The sequence below is a fragment of the Osmia bicornis genome, chromosome 8 (assembly GCF_907164935.1).
Source record: "Osmia bicornis bicornis chromosome 8, iOsmBic2.1, whole genome shotgun sequence".
In the NCBI taxonomy this organism is placed as follows: Eukaryota; Metazoa; Arthropoda; class Insecta; order Hymenoptera; family Megachilidae; genus Osmia; species Osmia bicornis.
Window position 1 is genome coordinate 5,179,724 of NC_060223.1, and position 19,411 is coordinate 5,199,134.

Genomic DNA, 19,411 nt, shown 5'->3' on the forward strand with positions numbered 1-19,411 from the left:
GGCACTTAAATCAGTTTCTGTTTGGCCTAATTTTCGATCAACGTGGACTATTTTATCGACGCGGAATTTCATTGATTCACCTAATTTCGGAAACTCGGTCGATAAGTTATCAAGTAGTTTCCACTGTTTTTATATAGATGTTGTATTTGTCGAATTTGGGACTACTTTTTGTATAGTCGATTTGATTTTGTAATTAAATTATAATTAACGTTTATACGCTATCAATAATATAACAGATAACTACTATTTATTTTACAATTAACTGGGACAATGATTATTTTATGGAACTAAATGTAGTTTCAGTTCAATGATCCATGTTTAACTTATCAAGTCATAAACTGCGTCAGTCTGCTGCGTATAACTGAAATGTGTAGAAATGTTAAAGTATATAGTATTAGTGGAATCAGCTATATACGTAATCAGAAGCATTGACAGTACTACATTTTCGAACGATGCTGTCATACCAAGTGCAAAAAACTTAGAATTAATCAACAATCGAATATAATCTGTCAGCGTCGACGGTTTTCTGAGTCGGATCAAGTGTGTCGTAACGGCGTATTATCGTAACATAAACTTGAATCGTTCATCGATAGAAATGATGACAATAAACAAGGACGTTTCGTTTGAATAAATTATAGCGGTCAAAGTTATTTCTCACGCATTATTTTTATTTATTCGCTACACAACTCTAGTTTATTTACATGGTAAACACGTATTCAAATAAGGTTATGCGATTCTTTTTTATCGATCGGTTTTATTTTTTTCTGTAACTACTCATTATTTAAGGTAGATCTAGCAAAGAAATGTTGATTTATTGTTACCCCTTTTCATTGATTCCATAGGTATTTTATACTGTTTTTTATCAATAATCAAAGATGGTTTTCGAATCGATCGTTGCTGAACTTTTAAACAAAGTGTTGGGCGAGTATATTCAAAATTTGGATTACACGCAATTAAAACTCAGTTTATGGGGAGGTAAGCATATTTTAAACATAAAAAGACATTTAATTTATGTACGAATGTGATAATAATGTTTAAATGTGAAATACTTATATTTGATTAGAAACTCCACGATTCCCAGGAGAATTAGAAAAATGGAATATGATAACAAAATTGATAACAGGCAGTCTGATATTTCATAAACAGAGATGTATTATTAGCTCATCAATGTGACATCAGCTTCTATTTGTGTTACAATTTCTAACTAGTTTTTTATTGGATTTAATATACACGTTCAATGAAATGATGACCATAGGCTTTTATAATGCAGCTTTTTAATATTTATATTTATACATTAATTTTGTATTTTGAACATAAATAATACAAGCACAATAAAAAAAATGTATATAGCTATAATTCTTTGTGTTTATTTCTTTATATATAGATTCTACAATAATTTAAACATTGCTATTTATATTATGAAATAAGGAAAGTTTTCATTTTCCTTAAAAAAATTCTTATATTTCTTCATTTTAAAAACACCTTTATTTAAAGTACACTTAGAAACAAATTTATGCAACCATTTGGTATAATTAATTCACATTTAAAAACATATTCTTTTTTTATTCTTGTAAATACATAGAAAATATTTGTTTTTAGGAGATGTAGTCTTAACAGATTTATTGATAAATGAAAGTGCATTAGATGTTCTGGATTTACCTGTCAGACTAGAATATGGAAGATTAGGTTTGTAAATAATATATCAAACAATGATATATTTACATTCAAAAAATATAAAATTAATATAATCTGTACTTTCATCTCTTAGGAAAACTTATATTGAAAATACCTTTCAAAGATATGTGGAATGGCCAGATTGATGCAATAGTTGAAGAATTATTTGTATTAGTAGTACCAACAAGTCAAATTGTATATGATGCAGAAAAAGAAGCAAAAGTACAGCTTGAAGCTAAACGTGCTGAGCTTGCAAGAGTTGAGAAGAAAAAACAGTTAGCAGATACAAAATGTACATATACCTTCTAATTGGTTCTATAATTCTTACATTTTGATTTTAGAATAACAGGTGTTTTACTTTTGTTTCACAGCACAAGAAAAGTTAGATGATTCAATGGTTGAAAAGCTTATTGCCCGCATGATAAAGAATATTCATGTAGAAATAAAAAAGATTCATGTAAGATACGAGGATCATGTTTCATTTAAAGGTCACCCATTTTCTGTTGGGTTTACGCTTAATACATTTATCCTAGAGAGTTGTACAGACACTTGGGATGTAAATGGTAATTTAAAAGACATGTATGCTATTCCACAAATTTACAAGGTGAGTAGAAGCTGCAAATAATCAATACCTTTGAAGCAAGTAATACTTGAAATACAAAATGTTCTTTCAGTTATGCACACTGGATGGTTTAGCTGTATATCTTAATCCAACTGCAGAACAGTTCAGTAGTAATTCTCAGCCAAACTATTCAGATCTATTTTACAGTGGTATCGCAACTATAGATTACAATCCACCTGGTTATCAATATTGTAAGTAAGTTAAATTTAAGAAACGTATTGTATAATTAATTATTGAGTTTATTTTGAATGCTTTCAGTGTTGGGTCCAATAAACGTCAATGCAAAATTAACATTAAATCCAAAGCCAGAAACAGATGGAAGTAATTATACTATTCCTAAGGTGTGGTTGGATCTGGAAATGCAAAAATTAAGAGTTGGATTAGCCAAAAAGCAATATCGAACCCTTGTTCAGTTAGGCGAAGGATTAGATCAAGCACAAAAAGCTGCACCATACAGAAAGTATAGACCAAATTTGACATCATATACAGGACACTGTAAAGAATGGTAGTAAATTATCATAAATTATCATAAAACTTGATATATTTAATAGCTTAAAATAATATATTTAATAAATATTAGGTGGCATTTTGCATACACTTGTGTCTTAGAAGAAACGGTACGTCGAAATCGTAGGAATTGGGATTGGAATCACATGAAAGAGCATAGAGATGTGTGTCGTTCTTATGCCGATACATATAGGACAAAATTAACAACTAAGAAAGTTTCACAAGAAATAGAAGATCTTCTTACAAATTGTGAAATAAAATTGGATATTTTCAATTTAGTTATCATCAGGCAACAAATTGAAATGGAAGTTAGTTGATAGAAGTTTTGGATTGTTAATGCATACATGTATGTTTTATATTTTGTTCACAATTTCTATCTTGTATTTCATAGGTTGAAAAATTAGCAGAAAGAGAAAAAACTTTGAAAGCACAACGTGGTTGGTTTGGATTCCTCTGGTCTAGTTCTCAAGCAGAAGAAACTGAAGAATTGAACTCTGCAGCTGCAATCAGTAATAGATTTGATTTCTATTAGCTATTTATTTGTTAGTTAAATAACAATTCATATAAAATATTTCTTTGCAGTGCGTAAATTCGAACAGGCAATGACGCCACAAGAAAAAGAAAAATTGTATAGAGCAATTGATTATCAAGAAAACAGCGCACCGGCTCATTACCCTGAAACATATGTCATGATTGATACAAGATTTCTTTTACTGGAACTTCAAGTTGTAATTTTTGATACGGATAAAGAACATCCATGTATTTTGGATCTTCAACTTCATAGCGTTGAAGCTTGCTTCAAGTCAAGACCATCAGCTAATGCTATTTTGTACGCAGATTTTCTTGAACAATAGTGTAAATTAAGATAAATACACAGATTTTAATGTTGCCTCTTTTGTTACAGAGTTACAGCATCCATCAATGAGATGAAACTTCTAGGAACAAAACAAGGTGAACACGTTCCTTCACTTTTTAATTCACAGCAACATAATACAGACGATGTTTTATTATCAGTATCATATGAAAAAAATCCTCTTGATAAATTATGTGGCGATCGTGTTATAGTAAGATCAACATCTGTGGATATTGTTTATGATGCACAGACTGTAATAGAACTAGTTAATTTATTCAAAGTACAAAATTCCTCGTCTTTGAATCAGTAAGAACAATCAGTAATACAATTTATATTATATTTCATGTGCTAAGCATTTTAATATTCATTCATCGTTATTTTATTTAGACTTCAAGCAGCTGCAGCAGAACAGTTAGAAGGTTTGAAAGAAATGTCGGCTCTAGGTTTAGAACATGCGATACAAAAGCACGCGGTATTAGATATACAGGTAAAATTATATCCTGTAACGTGTGTTGAATATGATGAAAAGGAGATAAAATGAGTATGTATTTAACAGGTCAATATGCAAGCATCTCAGCTGATTATACCACACGATGGATTCTATAATAGCACAAAATCATTATTCGTGGTTAATCTTGGTAGTTTACAAATGAATTCTCTGGTAAAGACAAAAGAAGACGAAACATCTGTTAAACAATTGATTAGTATGGGTAAAAGCGAAGAAGATGTATTATTACATCTCAGGGAGCACAGTTATGACAAATTTGTTTTAAAAATAGTTGATTTTCAAGTATGTACTTTAAAGTTTTTAAACATTAATGTAATGCCTTGAAGATCATATAATTCTAATTATAGTGTAATTCATTTATAAATAGGTATTAGTTACACTACCGGGCGAGGAATGGCGTAAAATTTCACCAACTCTAGATGATATGACATTATTACATCCAACAACGCTTGAAATTCAATTTCACAAATGCTTAGTAACAGATGATCCTTTGCTTCCAAAAATTAGACTTATTGGTCAATTACCATCAGTCTTTGTCAATATAACAGGTCTGTCTCTAAATGCACATGATTTATTTTACAACATTAATATTCCTTTCTAATAATTCCAAATAATGTTTCTTTCAGATACACGTTTATTACAAGCTCTTTCTATTGCGCAAAGCATACCGTTTCCAAAAGAGGAACAGCCTGTAGAACTTCATAAGTCATCACTTGTATGTTCTACATTATATTGATATATCAATTATCACAAACGTTATATTATTTTAATTGTCACATATTTTGTAGACCAAATCTCTTTCACAATTGTCATTGTTAAAAGAATTAACGACAATTTCTGAAAAGAAGAAAGATGAATCCAGTGTAACCCCAGTGAAGCAAACAACAGATTTAGAGATAAGATTTGAAATGAAAGGTAATATATAATATTTGTTAATTAATTGAACGTATCATTAACAGCTATATAATTTATTATAGAATTCGCAGTACGAGTTTCATCCCAAACAGATAGTACGATAATACCGTTTATTAAATTTCAAGTATTGCAATTAGAGGCAGAAATGCTACAACGAACTTACGACCAGGAAATATTATTAAGATTAGGTGGTGTTCAGGTAAAGCAGCACTATAATGAAATGGAAATATTTATGGTAAATACTCCCATGTCATCGGGCAAAGACGAATATTTAATAACAGTGCAATATATAAATGTAAGTTATAATTTTATGCGATATTATATTAAATCAGATATATTACAACTTTTTGTTTAATTTATCTTTATTGCTGTTAATTAGGTAAATAAAAGATCTCCTGAATTTACAACGAGACACGGATCTGTTATTCAATTACTAAAACTAGAATTTACAACACTGGATACTTTGCTACATCAGGAGGCTCTTATAAATCTACTTAAGTTTATATCACATATTCAGGTAATATTTTACAATATTTACATACACGAATTTCGTGCATTTTCATGCAATGTTTTTTCATAATATTCGAATTGTAGAATCAAATGAATGCTATAGTACAGAGTAAAATTAAAACTGAGTATCCTGTGCGTCCACGACCAAGTCACTTGGCTTCTATTCAAGAGGAAACATCTGCATTCTTTAGGGATCAAATTCAAAAACAAAAACACAGAACGACACGTAAGTGTTTGTACATCTTTTTTTATAATGATCTATAGACAAATGCAATTTCATTATTATGATCGTTAATTCTTTGACTAGGTCGAAAAAGAACGGTGGTTGAACATATAGATTTAAAAATTCAAGCAAAAGTGGGAACCATTTGTATGAAAATAGTTAGCGAATGTAGAGAAATTACTGCATTTTATATCGGTGGTATCACCGCCGGGTTTATGACAAAGGCTTCTTATTCTCAAGCGAATGTTAATTTATCTTCTATTAGTATTATAGATCTTAATGCTGCATCAGCTTATAAAGACGTAAGTCCTAATTGATTATTATACTTTAATATAATTGATGTACATTGTATTATATCATTTAATTATCCAATTATGTGTAGATTGTGTCGGTGACAGAAGATACCGAATCTTTACAAATCCAAGCCATAATGTATAATATTGAACCATCTGACGTTAATAAAAATAACATGTCCATCACAGTTGTTATGGGTTGCTATCGTATTGTATTTCTGAACATGTTTGTTACTAGTATAATGGTAATCAAAAATTTTAAAAATTATTATAGTAATTTAATTTATAGTAAGTGTAAAAATATGTTGAATTTTTTAGAGTTTCTTGAATAACTTCCAAGCAGCTCAAGAAGCTATAAAAGAGGCATCAGCAGCTGCTGCAGAGGCTGCAAAGACGAATATTAAAGACGTACAAGAAAGTGCTGCACGTATCGGGCTTGCGGTAAAAATTAAGGTTTGTATCAAAATAAATAAATTTAAATGTTGTATGTTTCAACTTCATTTGACAAAATATCCTTTGCAGGCTCCTGTTATATACGTACCAATGCATTCAAAAAGTGATCACTGTTTAACATTGGATATGGGTAATCTTACTGTGTGTAACGTTTTTAAGAAATTAGAAGTTACTAATGAAGCTGGAGATTGTCCTATTGTTGATGAAATGAAAATTGAATTACAAAATCTAAAGTTATCAAGGTAATGAAAGTATTGTCATTTCTACTAATCTTTGTAATTTTTTATTAATAATGTGATCTTATTATCTTGACGACAGGGTAAAATTAAATCTGGAGAAATTCACAACTGAAAATGAAGTATTACTGTTAGAACCAGTTAGTTTTACACTACTTATGAAACGTAATTTATCGAGTTGGTTCACTTCTATCCCTGATATCGATATGTCTGGTAGATTAAATAAAATTAATATACTAATAAGCAAGGAAGATTATGCGACTGCACTGAAAGTATTAGAACAAAATTTAGGTGAAACAGTTGAAGATTCAACATTTCCACAAACTGTTCAGCAGGCCGAGAAGAAACTTGAGGTTGAAGTTGTACAGCATCATCAAGCTGGTAAATATAAATAATTATTTTACTTACAATTTGTTTTAAACAAAAATTTATCATTTCTTTATTCAAGCAGACAGATGTAGGAAAACTACCATCGAAGAGTCAGAGGATATGGATTTACAGGAACAAGCACACGTACATACATCCATTAAATTTGAATTTGTAATGGACAGTCTTGTAATTAATCTATTTACAGGAGGTTCGAAAACGGTAATGAAAAAAATAATACATTATTTCTGTTTTTATTCATAAAGGAGTAATTTATATTAAAAAATGAATTACAGCTGCAATCTCAGCATTCTCCAATTCATCTACCAGAGAATGGATTAGCCAAATTTTGTCTGACTCATTTTGCCTTAAAAGGTAGAATATTTGCTGATGGATTAATGGCAACTTCAATTCTCCTTATGAATTGTACTTTGGATGATACCCGTCAAAGTAGACAGGGTTCTCTTACACGAATTATGGAAAGAACTATACTGGCACCTTCCATGGACGAAATAGAAAAAGAATCGAAGTCTGTTCGTAGTATGTTGGACATGACTGTTAGACAAAGCTCAAACGACACATTTGGTAAGTTTTACACAACATTATTACATTTATTTCTAAATTGAATTTATTCCAAACAAAAATTTATTTTCAGTTGATATAAGAGTTTTCTCCTTCAGTATAATCGTATCACTTGATTATTTAATGAAAGTAAAGGATTTCTTCACAATTGAAGAAACACCGGCACCAAATAAAGCGATATCTCAAAATACATCAAAGAGTCACAATGAATCAATGATTAAAAAAAAGCAATCTACTGCAACGCCGATTAAAAAGATGTTAACGATTAATGTGCATATTGAGAAACCAGATATTATTTTGTTGGAGGATATGGATGACATAAATTCAAATTGCATTATACTAAATGTAATAATCGTTTGAACATTTTTTATTATTATACACTTTGTCTTAAGTGCTTATGTAAATATTATTTTTTTAAGACCGAGCTGCTGTTAAAAGTGCGTTTAATGGATGAACATCAAGTGATAACAGGATCTATAAAAGATCTATCAATTTTAGCTGGTATATACAATCCAGGAAAGAGGAGTGATTGGATATATCAGGTAAAAAAATTTATATAAAATTTGTGTATAAACTGTAACTAAAATGTTAATTTTATAAAGGTACTAAGGCCATGCAGTATTAGTGTAGCAGGCTCTACACCAGAAGGAAAAGGCCTTTATATAGATATTTGTTGTACTGATATTCATGTGTCAGTTTCACCAGGTAATTTTGTAAATCATTATTTAATATCAGCTAATTATTAATTGTATTTCCTATTTATAGGTGTTATTGAAATACTGAATAAAGTCGTTCATACTGCCACAAAAACAGAAGAAAAAGATGACGAAGTTGTCGTTCATGAACAAAATTACGACGGGCTGTGGATTATATCACCATTTGAAGAAAGTGACTTTTGGTTCCTAAAGACAGGTACACATATTTAATCTTTTAAGAATATACACGCATTCAGTTAATGCATATTTCTATTTATTGTAGAAGTAGGATTAGAAGCTATAGAAGACTTTGTATACCCTGATGACGATGATGCAACTTACAAGCCGGAATTAGCAATCATTTCTGCACCAACCATATTATTCACGTTGGAAGCAGGTGTTGGTAATAAAACCTTACCTATGCTTTTGCTTCATATTGGGTTTCAGAGTAACATCAACGATTGGAGTACGAAATCTGTAAGAAATAATGTGATCTTAAGCGATGAGACTTGTTACTAGATTTGTTAACAATTAAATATTTTCAGATGAGTATAGAATCTACGATGTCGTTGGTAATGGCATATTACAATAGTTGTCTAGCATTATGGGAACTGTTAATTGAACCAATAGAAGGAATTAAAAAAGGAAAACGAGTATCAACACCTTGGGAACTAAAAACTAAAGTAAATTTTCAAAGACTTAAATATTACCTTATAATCTTATGTTAAGTAATTTGCACAAAATGTTTAATCATTATTTACTAGATTCAGTTTAATGACATATCAATGGACTCTAGAGGTATGAGTGTAATGAGCCCTGCTTCAGAAAGTGAACTAGAAGAATTTCACCAAACTTCGAAGATGTCTATTGATGTAGAATCTACTGTAAGTTAAAGAATACAACAATTATATATTCATCTACTAAAATTGTATGTTTTATACACAAAGATTTTCATATTTTATAATAGGAAAACTTGGAAATGACTGTAACAAAAACTTGTCTGGACGTATTAAAGCAACTTGGTAATGCATTTTCATCTGCTATGGAACCGGGTGGAGAAGGAAGCGCGAAAAATGCAGCACCTTATGTTCTTAAGAACGAAACTGGCTTAGCGATGGTTTTAGACTTGGAACGCAGTCAGTTTAAAGTTCGTGTTAATGATATTTTACCTCTGTAAAGGAAATTATGAATCGTAAAATCTTATAATATATACCATTATTCTAGGTTTTTAATCATGGATCAAAACTTATCAGCAGCAATACAGATTCATACATGGAAGTAATTCTAGAATCAGGTGCAACAGTAGAACTTGCTCCGAAAACAACGAAAGTTCAAATACCTTTACTAGACCAATTAAAAAACGAAACGGTTAAAGAAAGAGAGGATGATAAGTTTGTTATTTCGGTAATATATTTGTGATTATTGATAATTAAATATTGAAAGATTTAATTATATATTTATGTATCTTTTTAAGTTTAAAGAAATTCAATGTACATTGGCCATTCCCGTTTTAAGAGCTGATAAAAGATTTTTCTCATTAAAATACCGAAAAGAAAGTTCTGAGGAGTGGGGTATTGTTTCTGATGTTGTAGTCGACGAAGGAAGTACCATTGTTACCTTAAGAAGTATTCTTCAGGTAATTTACTTAAATTTTTGCTAATAATGAACAATAATAATCATAAGTATTTTGCAGGTACATAATCATTTTAGTGAACCAATATCTGTGTATTACATGACTAAACGTGGAAATGAAGTTGAATGTGTAGGCACTGTTGCCCCAGATAGTAAATTGAATCTTCCATTAGATACTGTGTATACTTCAACAAGTATTTATTGGTTGTTCTTCAGCGTTAACGGGTATCTTATATATTTTTTAAATATTATTTTTTATATGATTGCTGTACATATATTTATAAATATTGTTTGTTCTTAGGTACATGGTTTCAGAAGAACCATTTGTTTGGAAAGATTTGCAAAAGACAGTTTCTATGTCAAAACTTTTAAAATGTGAAAGTCGAACTAAACAAGATGTTACAGAACCATTTTACATTAAGGTAATGAATTCAATCAGATGTCTTTATTTATATACACTTAGCTGATTCTTGCATTCTATCTGTATCTATCACTGTATATGAAATATTTCACTGTTTAGTATGTGTTATTCACATTACATTACCAGTGATCGATAGTGATACGCTGAAACAGATATTTAATTAATTAAAAATAAAAAAAGAATTTGTGAAAATTATATTACATGCTTTTATAAGCAGCAGTTTTTACTTTTAGATGTTTTTCATGATGATTATGGTTGGTAGTATTTTATATAATAACAACACTATTGGCTTATTATTGAATGTTATTAACTGGCGATCCATATTCTGTCGTTTCGTTGATTACGTCAAGCATTTATGCTCGAAAACTTTACCCTCAGAACACCCAAAATATCTGGAAGCACCTATTCAGGTACTACCGTTTTCCTAATTAGTTGAGAAGCAATTGTTATTTAGTTTATGTTCAGTATCGGTCAAGTACGTATCTTTATTATTGCTGTTAGATAGTTCATACTTTAAATGTGAATGCGTATTTGTAATATAACTGATACCATAGAACATTTTTTTAATATCTTCACTATATTCATTATGATTGTAGTTATGAAGAATAGTTAATAGATAAATATGGACAAAAGAAGAAGCGAATAGATTACATACTAAACCCAAGAATTTCTAATAATCACGAACAAAAATTGTTATTCTGTTAGATTTTCTTTTACACGATTACTTTAATAGGTACAACTTTGTCTTTTGTTATAATATCAATTATTGTATATGCAATTAATTTTATTAGCATTTTTGTTCTTATTCAAATAATACACTATTATTTTCTTAATTTCTATTATATTTTTCATTATAAAATTATTTTCAAGTTGCAAACTCCATAGTACAAATAGATGTTGCAAACTTTAATTAATTTTTAATATAGTGTGTTTGTTGCACGTGTTTTATTTATGTTATTGTGTTATTAAAAATGAATGTATTGTTACAATTATTGTATTGGAAACATTGTTTACTTGTTTGCATAGTAGTAGGAAAGAAGTAATAAAATAATATAGTTGATTACACTATAAACTATAAGTATGTAGTTAAAGAAGTTACATGTTTCAATAATTTATTATCACATTTGCAGGTCGTTGGTGAAATAGAACAAGTTTATTATGAAAATACTAGCCGACGCACGATGGCAAGTACTATTTACAATGTTCACTTATATCCCTCCGTGTATCTGAAGAATTTTCTGCCCATCGACATTATTATTTGTTTGCCTGGTGCCGTTCAAGAAAAGCTTTTAGAAGCAGGCACAACTTATCAGATCCCTACAATTGATCCAGGAAAATCTTACATAATTATAAAGGTAAGTGAAGAATCTATTAATACTCAATAATTGTTTTTAAAATACTGCTTTTAATTATGACAATATTTTACAGCTACCAAATTATTTAGAAAAAGATTGGTCATGTAGAGGAGAAATAGTAGCCAATCCACCAGAATTTTCTGTCTGGTCTTTTGAATCTTTTGATAGTGCCCAAAAGGTTGTAATGGATTTAGGAATGCATACATCTTATCAACATGCTTCTATTGTTATGGCACTATATTGTCCATTTTGGATGCTGAATAAGACAGGTTTAATGTTGTCTTATCGGGTAAATATCAAGGTTTTTTTTTCTAAATAATGCAATAGATGATACCATTATTTTTTTTTGCTTAAGATAATTGTTGCTTATATATATATATTTTTTTTTACATTCTGTTTTGCCACTAAAGTTTCTCAATATGTTTTAATACCGTACATATATATATTTTATATTTAAAGATTATTTATAATGCTTTAATGTAATCATTTTACTCGAAATGGATTTTTTCATTTATCAAGTAAAACACCATATAGTTTGCTTAATACATTATATTACACGATATCAATGATTTAAGTTATAATCCGACATCATGGGATATTTTAATTTATTAAACAATAACACCAATCACAATGATGCTATAATTTTTTTAAATCTCTGTACGCAATGCTTGAGTTATGATATTTTATGCAGTATGTAAGTGCTCTGTTACGTTATGCATGCTGGAAGTAGTATAATGTTGCAAATTATTAATCTCTTATAAGAACATATCTTACTCAATGCATTATTTTACAGAAATCAAGTAAGGGTGGCAAAGAACACTCAAGTCCAATGAAGGTAGTGATTTCAAATTAAAGTATTTTTCATGCTTTCAAACACCATACTCATTAAAATACTGTAATCGTAAAATGGTGGCTATAATTTTTAATGTGCAAAATTTATTTGTACGGCTTGAAAATCAAAATTATTTGAATTTATGAGTACTTTTTATTTTAAATTAAGCGTAGCTCTTTAAAATAATGTAGTAGCATGTTCGACCTTATGGAATGTTGAAACAGCTTCCAGAAGTATTTTATTTTACGTCGTATTATTTCTGAATAGAATTACAAATTTTGCACAGCTTTCATAGATATAGGGGACAATTAACTTTATATGTATTATGTATTATGAAAATACATAAAAAGATATCTTTCAGAATTTGGTTTGTGGCATGAAACCCCATCAACCACGTTCAGAATACAAGAGGAAGAAAGCACGTTCGGTGATGCATTGTTTTCATTTTATATTGGTGATGGTTTAATCTTACAAACTGTAAAACAAAGTTTTTGTACAATTTAGTATATTGTATTAATCATATGTGATTACTTATTAATGTACAAATCATGGTACTATCATGTAAATTATGTTCATACCATGATGAAGGCTTTTTTACTAACTAAATGTTATATTTTATAATATGATATAACACAAGTACATTATTTGTTTTCAGTTTCTTTATTTATTAATTTGCTTATTGCAACATTATGTATACTTTTATAATAATATTGTTTACTTATCAATAATGAAATGCTGCTTGTACATTAATTTAATCGTGTGTTCATGTGTGGTTACGTGAGATATATTATTGAAGTTTGTTTGTACATGGCATGTGAGCATTTTTAAAAATAATGTAAAATTTCAGTGTATTACTGAAACTTTCAAACAACTGATGTAATGAATTTCTACATTCTGAATAATTCTTAAATACGGAAAACTAGAATAGAAAATGTGTATATATTTATAAATTCAAGCTTTGTCTATCGAGATACATTAGCAAGTTCACAAATTAAAGTTAACTGGTGTTGGATAATTATTGTTCACGTAACTGTGTAATATGATGTACAAATATGTATAAATATGTAATCAATTGCATTCTTACTGCATGATAGAAATCAATTGTTGAAACATCTTAATATTACTAAAAATATTAATTAAACAAATATCTCTTACAGAGTGGAGAGGATCATTTAAATGTATTGTATCATCCGGAGAACTTCAAGGGACCAATATTGTTCTCATTTCGTTCTAAAGTATTTTTTGGTAAAAAGAAGGCCATGATTAGAGTGGAAGATGGTGAATGGTCTGAAAAGTTTTCGATAGACGTTGCAGGCAGTGAGGGAGTAGTTGTTTGCAAAACTAATGGTCTATTATACCAGGTTATTATACTATCCATAACGTAGTAATTATAAGGAAACAAATTCATATTATTTTTTACATGATACAATTTTTTCTGTGTTATAGATTGGTGTTCATAATCAATTGACATATAATTCCTTAACAAAACAGATTACATTTACACCATATTATGTACTCATCAATAACTCCAGTTTGCTTATTGAGTGTCAAGAAGCTGACAGACCAGCTGATCCTATGATTAAAGTAATTATTTGGGGTTAAAATTATGATTAACTTTGAACTTTTAAATATTGTTATACTTATTATTTTTATTTATAGATTCCTCCTGGAGAATGCACCGCTCTTTGGCCTCGTTCTGAACATGAGAATAAAACCTTAAAAGCTAGGATTGCAGGTGAACCCGAGAAAACAGCCCCCTTTCTTTATACAGATAGTCATACAACTTTATTGAAATTAAATAATAAGGTTGGTATTGTTGAAATCATTTTTTAAGGGCAAGACAAGAATTAAATTGTGTATGTATTAAATGTACAAATTGCCTTTTCTTTATTTTAAAGAGCTATAGCAATTCCAATTATTGAAATAATCTTTATTCAAATGTTCAAAAACGCGAGAAAATATTCAAATTAAAAATATTAATTAAGAAGGCGTAATACTAAAGGCACCGAATTAATTTGTACACCTAATACATTTTGTTTTAAAATGAAATCAAAATTTTTGTTATCAGCATGGAGGAATTAATGTAGACATTCAAATAAGCGAAGGTGGAATTTATATTTCTTTATCCGTTTATACCTACGGAAATGCTCCTGCTTTAATCATTAACCATACTCCTCATACAATTAATTTTTGGGAGAAAGGTTCTTTGAATGTTAGGTATGTTTATTTATAATGAAAGTCAGTATTAGTAATAGAATTCATTTATTTAAAATTGTATTTATAATTTCATAGATCCGTACAGTCATATAACAAAATGTTCTATACCTGGGAAAATCCGGCAGGACCACGAAAATTAGTTTGGGAAGATGCGAATAAAAAAGAAATTGAAGATACACTTCGAAAGGTAAATATTAGGTAATATTTAATATAATTCAACAATTTAACATCTTTCATTTTTCAGGATAATTTAGGACCTTTTAAATTACCAGACGTAGAAGAAGAAGTATTTTATGTATCATTTTTAGATGGTACGCAACGAATACTTCTCTTCACAACAAATTTGAAAATAGCAGAAGATTGCCAATTAGCAGGTGATCTGGAAACTATTGAGCAAGACATAACAATAAGTATTCATGGAGTTGGTCTTTCACTTGTTAACAACGTAACAAGATCTGAATTATTATATATGTGTATAGCTAGGTAAATTATTAATTTACCTATTATTACGTATTATTTAACGCATGAAATTATAATCGTTATCATAATTTTCCTTTACATATTGCTATTTTCATCCTCAGCTCTGGAATTATATGGGAAGCACAAAAATCTTGTAAGCACCTTTGGCGTGGTCTTAGTGCAAGAGAAGTAAATCTTATAGAGGAAGGCTATCAAAAATATGTACTCGAATTACAGATTGGAAAAGATCCAACGCAAAAAATGATGCTTGAGCCAAAATTAGAGGTAACGTATTGAAACTTAATTATTCTTTATTTTTTGCGTTTACTATTAAATTAATTTCAATTCTAGATTGATTATTTCAATATGGAAATGACGAAACCATATCGTCGAAGTTTACGACGTACTTTCCAAACTGGTTTATGGTTGCAATATCGAACATCAGCACATCAAGTGCAATTACATGCAAAAATTAATCGGTTACAAATTGATAATCAACTTTCAGAATGTATTTTTCCAGTTATATTAGCTCCGGTTCCGCTTCCCAAAAGTGTCACACAAAGTACTGGTAAGTTCTGTTGAAACAATAATATAATTTAGACTGTATTCAATTCCATATTATACAATTTTGTACGTGTTTTAATAGTTATGAAACCATTTGCTGAACTTAGTATGGTCAAACGATTATTGGAACACAGCAATGTGCAGCAGTTTAGATATTTTAAGGTTCTTATCCAAGAATTTCACGTAAAAGTAGACATTATGTTTATTAATGCGATAATGGGATTATTGGAAGCGAATGATATGAACGATGCGGAGGAAGTAAGTTACATTTCTATTATTTTTATATTATACTTACAAAGGTAAAACATAAAATACTAAGATATTGTTCTATTTTATATCGTAGACTAGATTATTTAAATTGGACACGAAATTGGTCGATGAGCCTTTAATGTACCACGTCAGTTTAATTACCACTGCCGAACAGAAGAATTTCTTCGATTTACTTCACTTTTCGCCTTTAAAGGTTTGTTATTTGTAATTTGAATTGATACGATTATTAATATATCACAATTATACCATATACTTTTTTAGATACACATAAGTTTTTCAATGACTGGCAGCAGTAGCGGGCCTTCTGCAGTTCCTCAAGTATTAAATGTATTACTACAAGGAATAGGTGTTACATTAACTGATATTAATGATATTGTTTTCAAGTAATTATCTCATAATTAAACTTCGAATTCCATTAATAACAGATAAATAATATATTCATATTTTTCACAGATTAGCGTATTTTGAAAGGGAATACGTTTTCATGACTCACAAACAACTCATTTCTGAAGCTACAACCCATTACGTAGGGCAAGCAATTAAACAGGCATACGTTCTTGTTTTGGGGCTAGATGTAATTGGCAATCCTTATGGGCTTGTCGTAGGCACTATGAAAGGTATCGAAGATTTATTTTATGAACCTTTCCAAGGTGCTATACAGGGACCTGGGGAATTTGCGGAAGGTCTGTTTCTCGGTGTAAGGAGTATGTTAGGACACACCGTAGGAGGAATGGCTGGAGCAGTTTCCAAGATAACTGGAGCTATGGGTATGTCTTATCGTGTACCGTTATTTTATTCCAGTCGTTGTTACAAATTTTTTATTGTTTTATTAAAGGTAAAGGTCTAGCTGCCTTAACTTTTGATAAAGATTACCAAAGAAAACGACAGGAACAACTTAACAAACAACCTGCCAACTTACAAGAGGGTCTTGCTCGTAGCGGTAAAGGTTTAGTAATGGTAAGATTAGGAAATAATGATGATTGCAGGTTTTTAAAATAGAAGCAAGATAAATTATTGTATTTTGCTTTAGGGCATATATGATGGCGTAACTGGTGTTGTAATGAAACCTATATCAGGTGCTAAGGAAGAAGGAGTAGAAGGATTTTTCAAAGGATTTGGAAAGGGTGTTGTTGGTTTCGTTACTAGACCAACTGCAGGTGTTATAGATTTTGCCAGTGGTTCATTCGGTGCAGTGAAACGGTAAGGAAATAAATTTTGTCTGTTAATGGATGAAACTTGAATGATTGGAATCGAAACTTTTTTTATAGTGCAACTGAATTACACGAAGAAGTGAAGAAAGTAAGACCGCCTAGATTTTTACAACCAGATAATTTAGTTAGACCATATGTACGGGAAGAAGCTGAGGGAAATAAAATCTTAAGTGTAAGACGTTAAGGATATTAATTTAATTTTAATGTAACGATTAATCTCATCGAGTAATTATTTTTATAGGAATTGGAAAAAGGAAAATATGCCAACACTGATATTTATTTTTATCATGTTTACGTTAACAAAGATGTATTATTGCTTACCGACAAAAGAATAGCATATGTAGAGCATAGTGACTTGTTTGGTGGATGGAAGGTATGTACTTCATAACCGTATGATTTTTATAAAAATAACAAGAAATCAAAAGCAATAATTTATATTTATTTATGTAGGTGGACTGGGCTTATACATGGCAAGAAATGAGTGAATCGCCGAAGATTGTCGATAAAGGAGTTCAAATATTTATTAAGGATGGTACTAAAAAGAAAAGATTAGGAAACATATTCGGTAGTGCAGATCAATCAAAAGTAGTTCTCATAAATGATTATAACACGAGACAGGTAAGTTTGAAAAAAAAAACAAGATTAATTTGTATTGGAGTAAATAACTTATTTTTTTTTGTAATTTCCACAGCTTTTATGCAGTAAGATGCAAGAGCAAATTTATCAGTGTGGATTATAGATATACACAGTATATAATATAATATTTCAAATAGTTTATTAAACTAATAGTGCCTAGCATTTTAAACTTATATTAAGCTTTGCAAGCTGAATTTCATTACAGAAACTGTATACAATTATTATTTACAAGACTAATGTTCGATCAGAATCAACCAAAATTATAGAAGGTTCAGTATGTAATTTTATATTTATTATGATCTGATTTGGACGTTGGAGTTATTATATCTTTTACATTTTGTTATTATTTTTATCGTACAATATTTTACTTTTAATTTGTTAGAATATTGTGATTATTTTCAGGTTCATTATTAATACATTACAATGACAATCTTAGTTTCATAAATACAAAATAAGATAGTATAATATTTGAGCATCCAACAAAAATTTAACAACTTTTGAAAGTCTGCTGTTGCTATATAGTGAGATCATATTTTTATACTATTTGTTAATAAGTTAAGGATTAATTTGATATACAGGATGTTCGCTTACAAGTGAGCATCCTTTGGAGGGTGGTAGTTGAGGTGATTCTGAACAACTTTTTCCTTCACCAAAATGTTCGTTAAGACTTAGTTTTTATTAATAATTCAAAGCCTTAACGAGCATTTTGGTAAAGGAAAAAATTGTTCACAATCACCATAGCTACCACCCCCTCAAAGGATGCCCACCTGTAGCCAAGCACCCTGTATATGTGAATATGCAAACTAACTTAAACGCACATTCTATGTTCAAGTAATCTTTTGTATTTACCTGTATAATTGTTATTATTGTACACATATATACAGAATGTTTCTATATTTTTTTTATGTAGAATTGTTTATTACAACAGAATATTTATATGAAACACACATCACTCTTCAATTTTTTGTACAGTTCTTTCACTCAGTATTTTATATGAAACAATTACGTTTCGACATCTCTAATACTTTAATTTCAAATTAAAATTAACACGACATTACCAAATCTTAAGAAGAATTTGCTAATAGTACATAGCTTTCGTTAAAAACAATTATACAGTTAAACGTATGATTGATGTAGTGGAAAATGAAAAAGTTCAAAGATATTTGCTACATCTTCCATAAAATTAAAAATATCTTTGAAGCAATCTGTTTAAGATATATTATCGTTACGTTATCGTTAATGAAAGATATAAGCATATTGTTATATATTTACTTGTATAAATAATGTATATTATAATGAAAGAATTAAAACGATTTTCGCTTTCTATATTCTTCTTTTATTTTTCATACATATAATATATTCACTTGTTTATATATA

At 29.5% G+C, this 19,411-nt stretch overlaps 1 protein-coding gene across 13 annotated transcripts; it reads left to right on the forward strand.

The window, feature by feature from the left end:
- Window positions 1–213: 213 nt before the first annotated feature.
- LOC114880202 (vacuolar protein sorting-associated protein 13) lies at window positions 214–19,360 on the forward strand. Of its 13 annotated transcripts, none has more exons than XR_003790044.2 (62): window positions 214–704; window positions 843–975; window positions 1,600–1,686; window positions 1,769–1,966; window positions 2,046–2,278; window positions 2,349–2,487; window positions 2,555–2,801; window positions 2,877–3,111; window positions 3,195–3,312; window positions 3,386–3,632; window positions 3,708–3,962; window positions 4,044–4,143; window positions 4,213–4,446; window positions 4,532–4,712; window positions 4,791–4,879; window positions 4,953–5,079; window positions 5,142–5,374; window positions 5,459–5,596; window positions 5,674–5,815; window positions 5,897–6,114; window positions 6,195–6,350; window positions 6,424–6,558; window positions 6,628–6,800; window positions 6,877–7,175; window positions 7,243–7,382; window positions 7,457–7,745; window positions 7,816–8,087; window positions 8,162–8,284; window positions 8,345–8,447; window positions 8,508–8,654; window positions 8,721–8,914; window positions 8,983–9,120; window positions 9,202–9,321; window positions 9,405–9,584; window positions 9,662–9,841; window positions 9,912–10,073; window positions 10,131–10,294; window positions 10,371–10,491; window positions 10,724–10,900; window positions 11,621–11,845; window positions 11,919–12,134; window positions 12,639–12,680; window positions 13,039–13,131; window positions 13,835–14,038; window positions 14,124–14,261; window positions 14,337–14,483; window positions 14,746–14,894; window positions 14,970–15,081; window positions 15,139–15,377; window positions 15,476–15,638; window positions 15,705–15,921; window positions 16,000–16,175; window positions 16,261–16,380; window positions 16,449–16,570; window positions 16,641–16,954; window positions 17,023–17,144; window positions 17,218–17,387; window positions 17,456–17,570; window positions 17,640–17,771; window positions 17,849–18,016; window positions 18,090–18,308; window positions 18,437–19,360. XR_003790044.2 is itself a non-coding variant. In XM_029195943.2 (61 exons), exons 2-61 carry the CDS (start codon window positions 876–878, stop codon window positions 18,135–18,137), a joined length of 10,026 nt encoding a protein of 3,341 aa, XP_029051776.1. In that variant the 5' UTR covers window positions 214–704; window positions 843–875; the 3' UTR covers window positions 18,138–19,360. The 13 variants fall into 13 exon arrangements, 11 of the variants coding, with proteins under 11 accessions (XP_029051776.1, XP_029051779.1, XP_029051778.1 ...); XR_006829599.1 differs by having other exon boundaries at window positions 18,090–18,303; XM_029195943.2 differs by having other exon boundaries at window positions 18,090–19,360.
- The last annotated feature ends 51 nt before the right edge of the window (window positions 19,361–19,411 follow it).

Coding starts and splice junctions, on each gene's coding strand:
- LOC114880202 (XM_029195943.2), top strand. CDS start 876: ATGGTTTTCGAATCGATCGTTGCTGAACTTTTAAACAAAGTGTTGGGC. Junction 10,492..10,723: donor CAGAACCATTTTACATTAAG/GTAATGAATTCA, acceptor TTTTACTTTTAG/ATGTTTTTCATGATGATTAT. Junction 17,772..17,848: donor ACTTGTTTGGTGGATGGAAG/GTATGTACTTCA, acceptor TTATTTATGTAG/GTGGACTGGGCTTATACATG.